Below are 14,322 nucleotides of genomic sequence, written 5' to 3'. Positions count from 1 at the left end.
AAAATAATGCTTTGCTAAAGGGTTTTTTTTCTTGTGTGTAGGGTAACTCAAGCTCAAAACACATTTTTATAAGAAAAAAAAAATGTTATAAAACTTTGTCTAGCTTCCCAAGCCAGTCCATCTTGTATTTTGCAAATGAACTACTAACCACTGACAACAATAATAAAGCATAACTTTCTCTTATTAGGTCCTATACTAGGCATTCTACATGCATTTCATTCTCCTGACAAAACCGTTATTATCTCTACTCTACAGTAAAAGCACTTGAAGTTTAAAAAGGTTAGTAACTTGCCCAAATTTGCCCAAACAAGAATGTGTAGGAGATTGTTTTTATTTCGCAGGAGATTGTTTTGAAGTCAGATCTGTATAACTGCAAAGCCATTGCTCTTTCTATTATGGAAAACAATCATATAATACCAACAATTATGAAAAAGCACAAAAACAATGAAACTGAACAAAAATGCGTTTAAATGTAACTTAACTGCTACTACTTGACCAGTAGATCAAAATTTAAAAAAAAATGATTTATTGGAGGTAAATGAGTAGGAACAATAAAATATAATGAAACAGCTCTGAGCTCTTCATCAGAATTTTAACCTTCTAATGTAATTTCTACCCTAACTAGCCATGTGATCTGGTATAAATCACATAACCTTTATGATCTTAATTGTTGATATGTAAATACAAGATAATTACAATAATTCTGTGTCCTAATTGTTGTTCTGAAACTCTGCCATGAATACATGTTCAATTTCAGTACAATAGACAGATATCCAAAAAGGCTTAACTTTGCTACCCAAGTATCCAAATGCCAGTTCACCAAAAGCAAGCAACCACAAAAGTAAAAATAATAAAAGTTTAACTTCTCAGCCATTTCCTACATTATTAAGAATTTATTATTGATATATTTATTAATTTTTTCTACTTCATTCAAATGATTTAAATATGACAGCTTGACTACTCCTTCAGGATACTATTCATTTCAATAACCAGGAATAAAAGACTCGGTGATCTGCCCCCTTGCTACATACTTCTCTAGCTTCATTTCTCAAGTGTCTTCCCATACGTCTTCTTTCCATTCCATACCCTAATGCTATGGTTTCTTATTAAAACATACATAAAAAATGTATGTTTTTGTCTTCTTATCTTTAATCTCCTGTTTCTTCCTAGAATTCTTCTCCCCTTCTTCAGTGGGTGAACTCTACTCACCTTTAAATATTTAGCTCAGCATCACCTCCTCTGAAAAGCCTGTCCCTCTCAGACAATTAAACTCTCTACTGTACTTTCATACCACTTTGAATATACTTCCATTAAGGAATATAATATGTACATTGCATTTGCTTATATATCTGTCTAAGCTATAAACTCCCTGAACTTAACTCAGAGTGTGACATACAGTAAATGGTTAATAAATATTTGGAATCCTTAAATAAATATCAAATGTTTAAATACCTGTTATTATTCCTAGGTTTTTTATAGGCAAGAGGGCCACGGCAACAGTCAAGTTATTGAAACACAGAAACCTCAAGCAGTAGTACCACTCCCCGATGCTGGGGTCTATATTATTGAAGTTCGAGCATATAGTGAAGGAGGGGATGGAATGGCTAGTTCTCAAATCAGGGTACCATCATATTCAGGTGAGTTTTGACATAATAGGCTTAATTTCATGACCACCAAAAATTTCTAGATGGTTAAAATCTCCTCAAAATTAATGTGATAGATTGCATGGTTCAGAGATTTTGAAGGGTCTCTTTTTTCACTCTGATTACCATATCATTCTCTGATTAATATGAATCATGGTAGTCTGCCCACAACTGCAGAATTTCTACAAATCCAGAAAGGAGTTGACAGTTTAATTTAAATATTCTTTGTTTTGAAATTCCCTTGCCTATCCTGGTCTCAAGCAGTCCCTTGCAAGCCATTGGGTTTTGAAATATTGCTTTTAAACTGATATTGCTCTAGTTTGACATAGCTCTCTTTTGTCTTAATTGACTTTATTGTTAGAAAATGGAGAATGAGGGACAGGAAAATTTAAAAGAATTGCTTTTTAAAATAAAAATTTGATTATTTTTATTGATTTCAAAATAAGTTATAAATTTTATCGAGCATATCATTTTGTTTTTTCTAGCTTTATTGAGATATAATTGACATATAACATTGTGCAAGTTTGAGATGTACAATGTGTTGCTTTGATACACTTATGTATTGCAAAATGATTACCACCATAGAGTTAGGTAACACCTCTGTCACATCACATAACTGCCACTCTTGTGTGTGTATATGTATGGTGAGAACATTTAAAATCTATTTTCTTAGAAACTTTCAAGTATATACTATAGTATTATTACCTAAAATCACATGCTATATATTAGATCCCCAGACATTATTCAAGCATCATTGTAATTGTTAGCAATATTTATATTAATAATTTCTAGCTTTTACTGAGCCCTTACTATATGTCAGGCATGGTAATAAGTGCCTTACATATATCATTTAATCTTAGTAACAGTCATATGAGGTAGGTGGCATACATATTTACATTTTAAAAATAAAATTTAAGTAACTTGCCTAAGATCACACTATTACTAAATAGAATGACCAAGATTCAAACCCAGATGTGCTTGTTTCCAAGGCCAAAAATCTTCCCTCACTACACCAGCAAGGGAAGAGTTCACAAATTTAGGCAATTTTTATTAAAGCCATGTATAAAAAGTGTTTAATGAGCATTTACTTAATGGGTAATTATAACTATTATTTATTGAGCAATCATTCCCAAGCAAAATTGCCAACCTCTAAAGAGAAATATCCAATGATATCCTGTAGGATTCTGCAAGTGGCTCTATTAAATTCAATATATTTACCTATTTAAATTTAAGATTAGCAGCATTGCATATTAATTTATTTGATGCCACGAAGTGAACTGGAAGGCAAATACAGGAAAGAAAATAATAAGATAGACTGAAACTTTGAGGAAAAGCTATTGACATGATACTTAATAAGTAAATTCTTGCATAAAAATATGAAATAAAGATATGATTTTGACAATTGATAAAATTTGAATAACGTCTGTAGATTAGATAATATAGTGACATTATTTTACTATTTTTTTAATACTGTACTGTGTTATATAAGAATATGTCTTATTTTTTAGAAACTATGCACTAAAGTATTTAAGAGTAAAGGTACATGATATCTGCAACTTACTTTCAAATGACTCAGGAAAAATTTATATATTTACAGAGAGTAATAAAGCAGGAATGATAAAACATAAACATTCAAGGAATCAAGATGAACTTTGTTCTATTCTCACAACTTTTTGGTCCATCTAAAACTATTTTAAAATCAAAAGTTAAAGGTAAAAAACAAGATGCACTAAATATGACTTTTTCAGAAATTCAGGTGAAAAGACTTAAGAATTTAAATACATTGTGGCTACACAAAAACTTAATACACTTTATGATTCACTTATAAAAATATAGTTTCAAGAGTAAGAGAGGTAAGAATGTCTCTACAGTGATCAGTTCACAATTGAACAGCTGGGATGTGAGTGTTAAATCTTCAAGGAACATTGAAAGACTCAAGATTATTTTGAAAAATGAAAAAGATGACAACTCTCCTCTTTGCTTCATGATCTCAAATTTCTAATAACAATACCAAGAGCCTTTACTGAGCCCTAATTATGTTCTTAGCATTACCCTAGGTGTTTTTCTTATATTATCTTATTTTATCCTTATAGCAACCTCATGAGTTAGGTATTTTATTATTCTCTGGTTTTGCAAGGTTCTTTTCAAACTCCAATACAATCAGATTCTAAAGTATCATCTAATAAGATCAGCCACAAGTTTGGAAGTGTATATAAAGACCTTGATTCTTTCATTTCTATTTTAATTAACTTGAAACTTCCATTCCATGTAAAAAAAAAAAAAAGTCAACTTTCATGTTTTTTTTTATAACACAGTGCGACTCTTTCTTGAATTTCAATAAAGTGAAATCTCATAGATAATAATTTGTCTATCTTAGAGTATAAAATATGAACAATGATTGATTTCATTCTTATTTTCCAAAACCTATAAGCCTAAGGAGTTGAATGACTTGTTAACGTAAAATAGCTAGTTAGTTTTACATCTGGAACTAGAATTGAGTCCAATGTTGTTATTTCGTGTTTCATTTTGTTTTGCTATGCCAGAATAATGTGTTTTTGCTTTGTGGATCCTATGTGGAATTTGAGATATAGACCCTATTTAGCTCTCTGAAAGTGAGATGCTTTTGTAAAAGTGTCATGTAAGTTGATTTAACAAGGATCAGCCACTCTCAAATGGAAAGGATGTTTTCAGTTTTTATTAAGCATACACATAGCACTCTAACAAGTCTGTTATCATGCCTTTTTTATAGTTCACATGTGGCCATGCACTTCACAATAACCCCATTTTGTACAAGTCAAAATATATGTAACATTCTTCAATATGTTGATTAATAGACTTTAGTAGTGCCTTAGCTGTCAAAATTTTCAAAGGAAAGATTTGTTATTTTTATGTGTGTGTGGCTTACTGAACAAATGATTCTTCAGCTCTTAAGTAAGCATTTGGAAAATAAATTTGACTCTATTTCTATAGTGAAGATCACACTTAAAATCCTATAATATTTAATCTGGACAGAGAGGATGCCTTGACATAAGAGTGATTCCAAAAATTTAGTGATAGATTTTATTAATTTATCATTAAAGTTTTAACCAAGGCCAATCATTGTTTTAAGAAAGACAATACTTAAGAGCATCTGATTCCACTAATCTGTACCTTGGTGACTTTAAGCAAATTCTGTAACCTTTCTAAACCCAGTTCCCTCATCTGCAAAAGGGGGATAAATAATAGTACTTATTGCACAGGAATGTTGTAAACCCCTCCTGACTGTATGTTATAATGATAAAGGATGGCTCTCTTTTGTCAATTTTGGCATAAGACTCTAGAATTTAAGCCTATTCAACTGAAATTTTGAATTATCGAGAATCCTCAAATAAATAATATGTATTATTAAATTGAAAAATTGGCTGAAGTAATTAAATTATGAATTCTTACTGCCACAAACTTTTACTAATCATTTTTGCTCTATTTCTTCAATTATGCACTGTAGAAATTTTATTTTTCATACCTGGAATACAGGATGTTTTTTATCAGTGCATCATTGGTGACACATTGAATCTCTTGGTTAGATGTGTTTGTAGGATGTGATATAGCCTTTTCATATATACTTCTGCCCTCCATAAAACTTTTGAGAATCCCAGACAATACCTTGTTTCGTAAATACTAGGAACACTCTCATCAGAAATAGGACCAATGTTTCACTTATTTTCTTACACACCTAAAAAAGCTTTTTTTCTAGCTTGAGCAAAACAAAATAATTTGCTCCATTTAATGCTTCTCTTTTTTCGCAGGTGGAAAAATCACTAGTGCTCAGTCAACCCTCCACACTCTCTCTACTTCTTCATCATCAGTAACATTGCTCTTGGCATTGATGATTCCTTCAACCTCTTGGTGAAGACTGCAGACTTAATTTGTTTTTCTTGCTTTACTTTGATAATAGCAGTGAATAGTGTAGTATAAGTGGAAACCCAGGACACTGAGATGAGCTTTAAAACCTTGGGACTACACATGGTGCACTTATAGGAGGTCGGGGGGAAATATTACTTATCCATCAGGTTTTTCTTTGTTTTTTGTAAATGGAGAGGACAGCTCTTGGTCCAAAAAAATATGCAGATTGTATGTAATGATTTTTTTAAAGCAACAGTAATTTCTGTCAAATGTATTCTTTACTTTTTTAATATGTTGGAATTTGATTTTATATCTTATGACCCTAAGTGTGTGCCATCCATTCGTTAAGTAACTGATTTTTTAGCATATCTGTCGTAAACACAAATATAAAACTGAGAATGAAAAGTTTGGTTAAGAATCCAAGTCTACTGTTTTTATTTTCCATTTGGCTGACTGTTTCAATTGACAAAATAGTAGGCGATATGAGAAAAATACTTCAGTTATGTGGTTCATTATAGGATTAGTACACAAAAATTTTCTCAAAAAATATTGTATGATTGCATAGTGAAAGAGCAAAAATTTTAAATATGCTATTCTATATGCATCCCTAGAGCAAGTTATTAGGGTAGGGAATAAGCCATTTATATTAGCTCAAGGTAAATAGAAAGTGAGTCCAAATGAATTAAAGTGCTATCGTTTTTCATCAAGTACTATGTTATCTAGCTTCAAATATAGTAAATGTTTATTTTTAATAACAAAAGATAGTTTAAAGTCACAAAAAATATGATTACTAAAAACCACAGACACTGACTTGCTGCCAAGGGTGCTAACTTGTAAATGAAATGAATAAAGGACATTTCCTCCTCACCTACTGCCAAAATAGATGTTGAATTAGGTCCAAGATTTTCTTCTAATTGCAAATAATTTTGAGGACAATGAAAAATTGTTGTGCAAATAACTATGCATACATCTAGGCTGTGGGTTAAAATGGTTCAAGCATAACAAATTTTGATTTTTTTAAACAGTTCCATGTATCGCTTACCACTTATAAAATCTTACCAATTGTTAAAATAAAGAGGATCTCTCAGAATAACTGATTTTTTTTTTTTTAAATTAAGCTATGGAAACATGGCCTCAGTACAAGGTGAGCTCCATTTGCTACTTTGAGGAGTCAACCTGAACCTAATTGATCCTAAATAGTTGTTGAAAAGTGAGATGAGTTTCCTACTTAATGATATCTTACAGAACTTCTAACCAACATGAGAACTTGCCATAGTTTGCATCACACCCAAGAAGATGCCCAAGGTATAGTTATTGCAAAGTCATGCTCAACAACAGCCTGGAGAAACTACAGTTTTACAGGTGATGTTAATATAAGAACAAAAATATTATTTCTTTTCTCTTTTTTTGTAAAACTTAAACTCGTTAACTCTACTTGCATCTCTAACAGCAAACAAAATGAAGCAATATTGAGCTCAAACTGCTGGCTCTAGAGATTAACTCCTGTAGAATTAGAGGCAAAATTGGAGTTTCTCTACTGAACATCCTAAAGGATTGGTTTCTGAGCCACAGAACAACTATTTATGTTTATTACTCATTCTCTTTGGGGGGAATTATGTCCAAGATACTCCTAAAAAAAGAGAAGTAATTTAAAAAACTATTTTAGTTAACATTATTATAGTAAATTACTACAGATGGAGAATGTTGAAGCCAGTGAATAATAATGACCAAGTGGCCTTCCTTGAGTACCTTCTTAGGAGTGGGAGAGGCTGGACTTTGCAGATAGAGGGATGCTAACTGTTTAGCAAGCAAACTATGAGCTTTCCCAAGTACGGTATAGCTTGCAGGAGCAAATTGTACATCTGAAAGAAAAATGCAGCAAGAATATTAAAGAATGGGCAATAATTTTTACTTCATATTTATTTAAGCAATCAAACCATTTCCTTTTTTTCTACCAGTTTTATACTAGACTTAGTGCAAGACTTTAAGAATCATATTATTATCAAAACTCATAAAACAAAGCCCTATAAAATACAATGTCAGTATATGGCATATTCAAATTAACCGATTATTTTCAACTACCTGATGGATGGTACATATCTGACAGAATATTTAAATATCGAATGTCCTATTTGTATTCGTACAGGAATCAAATTATGGGATGTTTTTACTCGACATGCACAGAACATGTATTTTGCAGCATAAACCTATTAAAAAAAAAAACAGGTTTTAAATGTTTATGTATTTATGTATTGCATACTTGTTACTTTGTAGAAAACAAAACAGCATTCCTTATCCAGGTATGTTATTTTTCAGCTGCAATATCAAGTGAGCTTTTTCTTGGATGGGATAATAACCACACAGTCTTAAATCACTAAAGAGACTGTATTTTTGTATAATGTCAGTTGAACTTTGAGAAAAAAAAAGCACTCCCCATAATTAAAAATTCCATGAAAGTGAATGTTTTGCATACACAAATGAAGGTACTGTGGATCCCATGTCAAACCGTTAAATATATTGTATACAGTCTGTATATATGTACCATATATAAGGGTATATGCCATGTGGAAGGCACAGTCAGATAATAATTCTGTGTACTGTTCTTGTAACATTAGATCTTTTTAATAAATAATTCTCTTTTTATTGACTTTTATCTTCTCTCCTGTCGACTACATGAATGACATTATTTCATCCAAAACACAGTATGCTCATGATTATGGTAATGTTTTCACACTAAAAATATTATGCTAGGATTCAGCATGTTGTTATGATTTTAGGTTCAACAGTCTCCATAAATGTCTATGGTAGTTTCAATTTGACAATTGGAAGCCACATCAAAGAATAAACCAAAGGAGCAAGTACAAATGGGATAAATTCAGAGTTAGCCTCATAATTTATTTTTCCTCAGGAAGGAGACTTTATTAAATGAATTTTGTAAAGAGTTTGTTAAATGTACACTTCTGCTTCAATTAAGAACAGTATATCCCAATCTTTCCCATGTACAATTCTCCTAAACAGAGTTATCTACTCTTTTACGCTCCCTTAGCACATGTGTGCATCTCTATTATACCAGCAGTCACAAGATGTTACAATGATTTGTTTATGAGTGTTTCTCCTCCACTACATAGTCTATGAGATACTCCAAGGATGACTATATTATATTTATCTTAGGATTTCTTTCACCAGTGCCCAGCACCATACTTAGCATATATCAAGTGAGCAATTAATTGGATTTAATTTAGTATTGGCCTTAAATTTTTTCTTTAGAACAGGCTTCCCAAACCTGGGTCATCTTCCAGATCACTAGATAACCCAAATCTTGGAGTTCTGATTCAGTAGTTCAGAGACTAGGAAACTTATATTTTCAAAATATTCTCAAACACAAAGTTATATAACTCTGTTAAAGAGAATTTGAAAATAATGAGTAAAATTTTATATGGATTTACTCTTTGACCTAGCAATCCTGTGTCTAGGTATCTGTTTTTAAGAAAGACTAGTAAAAATATGCAGTTATGTGAATATAAAAGGTATTGAACAGTGATTATATGCTCACTTTTGTGTCAGAAGTGGTAAAAATACCAGCACATATTTGCTAATATTCTCTAAAAGAAATATGAAAGAATCAACTAAAAACTAATAAAAAATTGTTTCCTACCGAGGAGGGAAAGAATGGGATATGGGAACAAATATGCAGGAAAGCTCTTTCTCAATGTACTTATTTCATAGTTTTGACTTTGGAACTACATAAATGTTTTATATTAATTTAAAAATCAAATGTAAAGGAAAAAAATTAACCTCCCCAAAATAAGAATAAATGGAAAATAATGAAACTGTCTATCAGCTGGAGGGTCGATAAGCTAATGTTTTTCTTTATAGAAAAGTTATAACCACATAGATAACTATTTCAAGTCAGTATATTGACATTACATCCCTAATGGGGCATACATATCAAGAACAAAACACATATACACCAACAAAAAAATCTTAAACTACATTCACTGGTCTTCTTGTGAGTAGCATAACTCTTAGGAATTATTTTTGAATTAGCCGATATATAAATATAAATGTTAAAAGTATTTTAAAAAGTAAATTTTCAGGATAAAAGAAATGCATAGATGAATTTTTTAATTAAATAAAACCTATAATTTTTTATTTAGAAATATCAATATGAATTCACAGTTTAAAATTTTTCTGAAAAATGATCAGTTTTTTAGCTTTGTTAACTCAAAGGTCTAGAACAGTGAACATCCTTAATGGACAAATAACACAAATAATGAATAAATAATGTGCAAATTTTTGCCTCTGAATTCCATTCACCATTATGAGGAACTTTCTTGAAAAAAAATGATTGATTTAAGATTTCAGGAAATGTACAAGATGAGTCTGGGTCTTCTTCTTGTGTCTATAAAGACTACCATTTAAGTGGGATAGTTTGAGCTAAAAAAGAACATTGACAGCAATGTATTAAAACACTCATAATATTTAAAAACCTATGATTTCATACTAATATATACACAAATCTTTCATTATCTTTGTTGGATGAAAAAGTCATCATTCTGAGAACTGTTATAAAAATATAAAGAGAGGAAGAATCAAGTATGTATACTAACTTTTCTGTAAGGACTGTGTTTTAAGGTAATCAAACAGCTGATGAAAGATAGCTCTACTTTGTAAAAGAATAACAGCTAATAAATGCCAAAGAAATAATAAAATGTAAAAATAATGTGAGACACTCATTGGGATGATAATTCAGTTCATTTCATTATTCAATAATATGGGGGAAAAGATGAGAAGAGTGGGGTTCTTTTTTAAATGAAACAAGAAATATAACAAAATGCAAATACATGTTCAAATTCTGATTCAAATAATTTTTCATAATTGGTGATATTTGTTAAGCAACCAGTGAAAATGGAATATAGACAAGATAGAATATGATATACTAATGTTGTTAGGTGCGATAGTGTCATTTTAGATAATATGTTTTAGAAAAATGTGCAACAATGTGATCACAGGAATTTAAACCATCACAGAGGAAAGAAAAAGGAAGAAGGAAGGAAGGAAACAAAAGAAAAAAAATTTTTTAAGGAATAGATATGCACCTAAGACACAACATCAAACAAAATGAGGAAAAAACTGGTGTAACTGAGAGAGAAATCCACTACCATAGTTAGAGACTTTTAATACTCTATCAGAAATGAACATATCCAGCAAAGAGAAAATAAGGATATAGTTGAACTCAACACCATAAATGAACTGGATATAAATGACATTTATAGACTACTTCATTTAACAACAAAGGAATGCACATTCTTCTCCAGCTCCCATGGAACATTTGACTAGATAGACCACACTCTGGGCTGTAAAATACACCTTAACAAATTTAAAAGAATAGAAGTCATACAATATTTGTTCTCAGATACAATGGAATTAAACAAAAAAAAAAAAATAGAAAGATTACTGGAAAAGCCCAAAACACACAGATATTAATACTCCGCTTCTAAATAACATATGCATCAAAGAAGAAATCTCAAAAGAAATTTAAAAGAAAATTAAAATGGAAACACAATCTGTTAAAATTTGTGGTATGCAAAAGCAGTGCTTAGAAGTTTATAGCATTGAATGCATATATTAGAAAAGAAAAAAGACCTAAAATCAATCATCTAAATTTCCACCTTAGGACACTAGAAAAAAAGAAAAGTAAATACAAAGTAAGAAGAAAAACAGTACAAATCAGAGCATAAATCAATGAAATTGAAAACAAAATCAATAGAGAAAATCAATAAAATCAAAAGCTAGTCTTTGTAAAGATCCAGAAAACCAATAAGCTTCTAGTCAAGATGACCAGGGAAAAAAGAGGATTCAATTAATATCAGAAATGAAAAATGAGAAATCATTTAAGATTCTATGAACATTAAAAGGATAATGAAGGAATACTATGAATAATTGCCCACAAATTTAATAACCTAGATAAAATAGACCAATTCCTTGAAAATAACAATTTTCAAAAACACATACAAGAAGAAATAAGACAATCTGAATAGGTCTGTATCTATTAAAGATATCGAATCAATAATTAATAACCTTCCAAAGCATAAAGCACCAGGTCCAGTTGGGTTCACTGGTAAATTGTACCAAACATTTAAAGAAGAAATTTTACCAATTTTCTACAATCTTTTTCAGAGGATAAAAGCCAAGAAAATACTTCTCAATTCATTCTAGGAGGCCAGCATTACTCTAATGCAAAAACAAAGACATTACCAAAAAAAGGTAAACCAAATAGAATTCAATAATGTATAAAAAGAATTATACGCCATGGCTAAGTGGGATTTATCCCACGTATGCAAGACTGGCTCAATGTTCAAAAAGCAATTACTGTAATTTATGACATCAACAGGCTAAGAAAGAAAAAATACAAGATCATATTAATAGAAGAAGAAATAGCGTTTGACAAAATCCAACACTATTCATTATAAAACTCTCAGTAAACTGGGATTAAAGAGTAGCTTTCTCAACTCAATATAGAATATCAACAAAAAATCTACAGTTAACATAAAAAAATCTACAGTTAAAATCTACAGTGATAAACTGGAAGCTTTCCCCTAAGATTGAGAACAAGGCAACTATGTCTTCTCTCACAACTACTTTTCACCATTATACTAGAATTCCTAGCTAATACAATAAGACAAGAAAAGAAAAAAAAGGCATACATATTGGGAAGGAAGAAATAAAATTGTCTTTGTTCACATAGGACATGATCATCTGTGCAGAAAAATTTAAATAATCAACAAAAAAACTCATGGAACTAATAAGCAATTGTAGCGAGACTGTAGGATATAAGGTCAATATACAAAATCAATTATTTTCCTATGTATCAGCAATAAACAAGATAAATTTACAATTAAAAAGACAATACCATTTATATTAGCACCCCATAAAATGAAATGTGTACACAATCTATATGAGAAAAACTACAAAACTCTGATGAACAAAATCAAAGAACTAAATAGAGACCTATTTCATGTTCATGGACAAGAAGATTCACTATTGTCAAGATGTCCATTCATCCTAAATTGATCTATAGATTTAATTCAATCTCAATCAAAATTCAAGCAAATTATTTTATAGATATTAACAGATTCTAAAGTTTAAATGGAAAGGCAAAAGACCCAATATGGCCAATACGATATTGAAAGAAAAGAACAAAGTTGGAGCGATGATACTACCTGAGCTCGAGACTTATTATAAAACTACAATAATCAAGAAGACAATATGGTATTGAGGTAAGAGTAGACGCATAGATCAATGAAACAGAATAGAAAGCCTAAAGAATAAACTCACATAAATATAGTCAGTTGATCTTTTGACAAAGAAAAACAATATAATGGAGCAAAGATAGTCTTTTCAAGACATGCTGCTAAAACAGCTGGACATCCACTAGTAAATCTATAATTGCTCTAAAAATAAATGGATTAGATTCTCCAATCAAAAAGCATGGAGTGGCTTTTTCAAAATTCATGTGTCCAGAGGGCCGGACTGTGGGTCTCTCATTGAGGTTGTGGCACAAGAGCAGAGTATGAACTGGAGCAGCCAGAGCCATGGCAGGACAAGCATTTAGAAAAGTTCTTACTTTCTTTGATCAAGTATTAGCTGAAAGGAGTGCTGCAAAAGCCGTAACCAAAGGAGGCATTATGCTTCCAGAAAAATGTCAAGGAAAAGTATTGCAAGCAACAGTAATAGCTATTTGATTGGGCTCTAAAGGAAAAGGTGGAGAGATCCAACCAGTTAGTGTGAAAGTTGGAGATAAAGTTCTTTCAGAATATGGAGGCACCAAAGTAGTTCTAGATGACAAAGATTATTTCCTATTTAGAGATTGTAACATTCTTGGAAAGTATGTAGACTGAAATAAATCACTATTGAAATGGCATCACATGAAGCTGCCTATTCCACTGAAGTTCTGAAATTCATCATGTAAATAATTTCTATGTCTCTCTTTTATAGCAACAAAAAAAAATGGTATCCAAACTAATGACACCTAGTGTCTCTTAAAATTTAGTTTCATTGTACCGATATAAACATTGCCAAATAAAAATATATAAATAAATTATTTTTAAAGAAAGCATGGAGTACCTGGATAGATAAAGTAACAAAATCTGATTATATGCTTCCTCTAAGAAATGCACTTAAGCTTTAAGGACACACATAGGTTGAAATTGAAAGGATGGACAAAGATAATCCAAGCAAGTGGAAACCAAAGGAAGCAAGGTTAGCTATATTATATCAGACATAAGAGACTTTAATTCAAAAGCTATAACAAGTCAAAGCAGTCTCATATAATGACTAAGAGATCAATCCCTCAAAAGGATGTAACAGTCATGAATATATACACACCCAATAATGGAACACTTAACTATATTAAGCAAATACTAACAGATCTGAAGAGAGAAATAGACAACAAATATGATAATAATAGAAGACTTCAATGCTCTATTTTCAACAATCGATGGATCATCTTATTTATGATAGATAATCAAAAGGAGACATTGGACTTGAACTATACTTAAACCAAACTGACCCAACTGACATATATAGAATATTCCATCTAACAACAGAAGAATATACATTATTCTCAAGCACACATGAAGCATTATCCAGGATATCACGTTAGATTAGAAAACAAGTCTTAACAAATTAAAGATTTAAGGAGATTTACATAATATCAAGTATCTTTTTCAACCACAGTGGTTTGAAACTAGAATCAACAACAGGAAGAAAACTGAAAAATTCACAAATGTGTGGA

At 30.9% G+C, this 14,322-nt stretch overlaps 1 protein-coding gene and 1 pseudogene across 3 annotated transcripts in view; both read left to right on the top strand.

Moving 5' to 3' along the window:
• Positions 1-8,218, top strand: part of CNTN5 (contactin 5) — a 1,096,099-nt gene extending 1,087,881 nt beyond the window's left edge. For all 3 annotated transcript variants that reach the window (XM_016134020.2, XM_016134019.2, XM_016134021.2), the window contains exons 25-26: positions 1,469-1,637; positions 5,429-8,218. In XM_016134020.2, coding sequence (XP_015989506.2) covers positions 1,469-1,637; positions 5,429-5,532 — 273 coding nt within the window. In that variant the 3' untranslated portion in view covers positions 5,533-8,218. The remainder of the gene's footprint in view (positions 1-1,468; positions 1,638-5,428) is intronic.
• Positions 8,219-13,120: 4,902 nt separating this feature from the next.
• LOC107504659 lies at positions 13,121-13,426 on the top strand (annotated as a pseudogene).
• The last annotated feature ends 896 nt before the right edge of the window (positions 13,427-14,322 follow it).

The sequence above is a fragment of the Rousettus aegyptiacus genome, unplaced genomic scaffold (genome assembly GCF_014176215.1).
Source record: "Rousettus aegyptiacus isolate mRouAeg1 unplaced genomic scaffold, mRouAeg1.p scaffold_m13_p_5, whole genome shotgun sequence".
In the NCBI taxonomy this organism is placed as follows: domain Eukaryota; kingdom Metazoa; phylum Chordata; class Mammalia; order Chiroptera; family Pteropodidae; genus Rousettus; species Rousettus aegyptiacus.
Note: the sequence above shows the minus strand (reverse complement) of the source record. Positions and strands in the feature narration are given on the sequence as shown.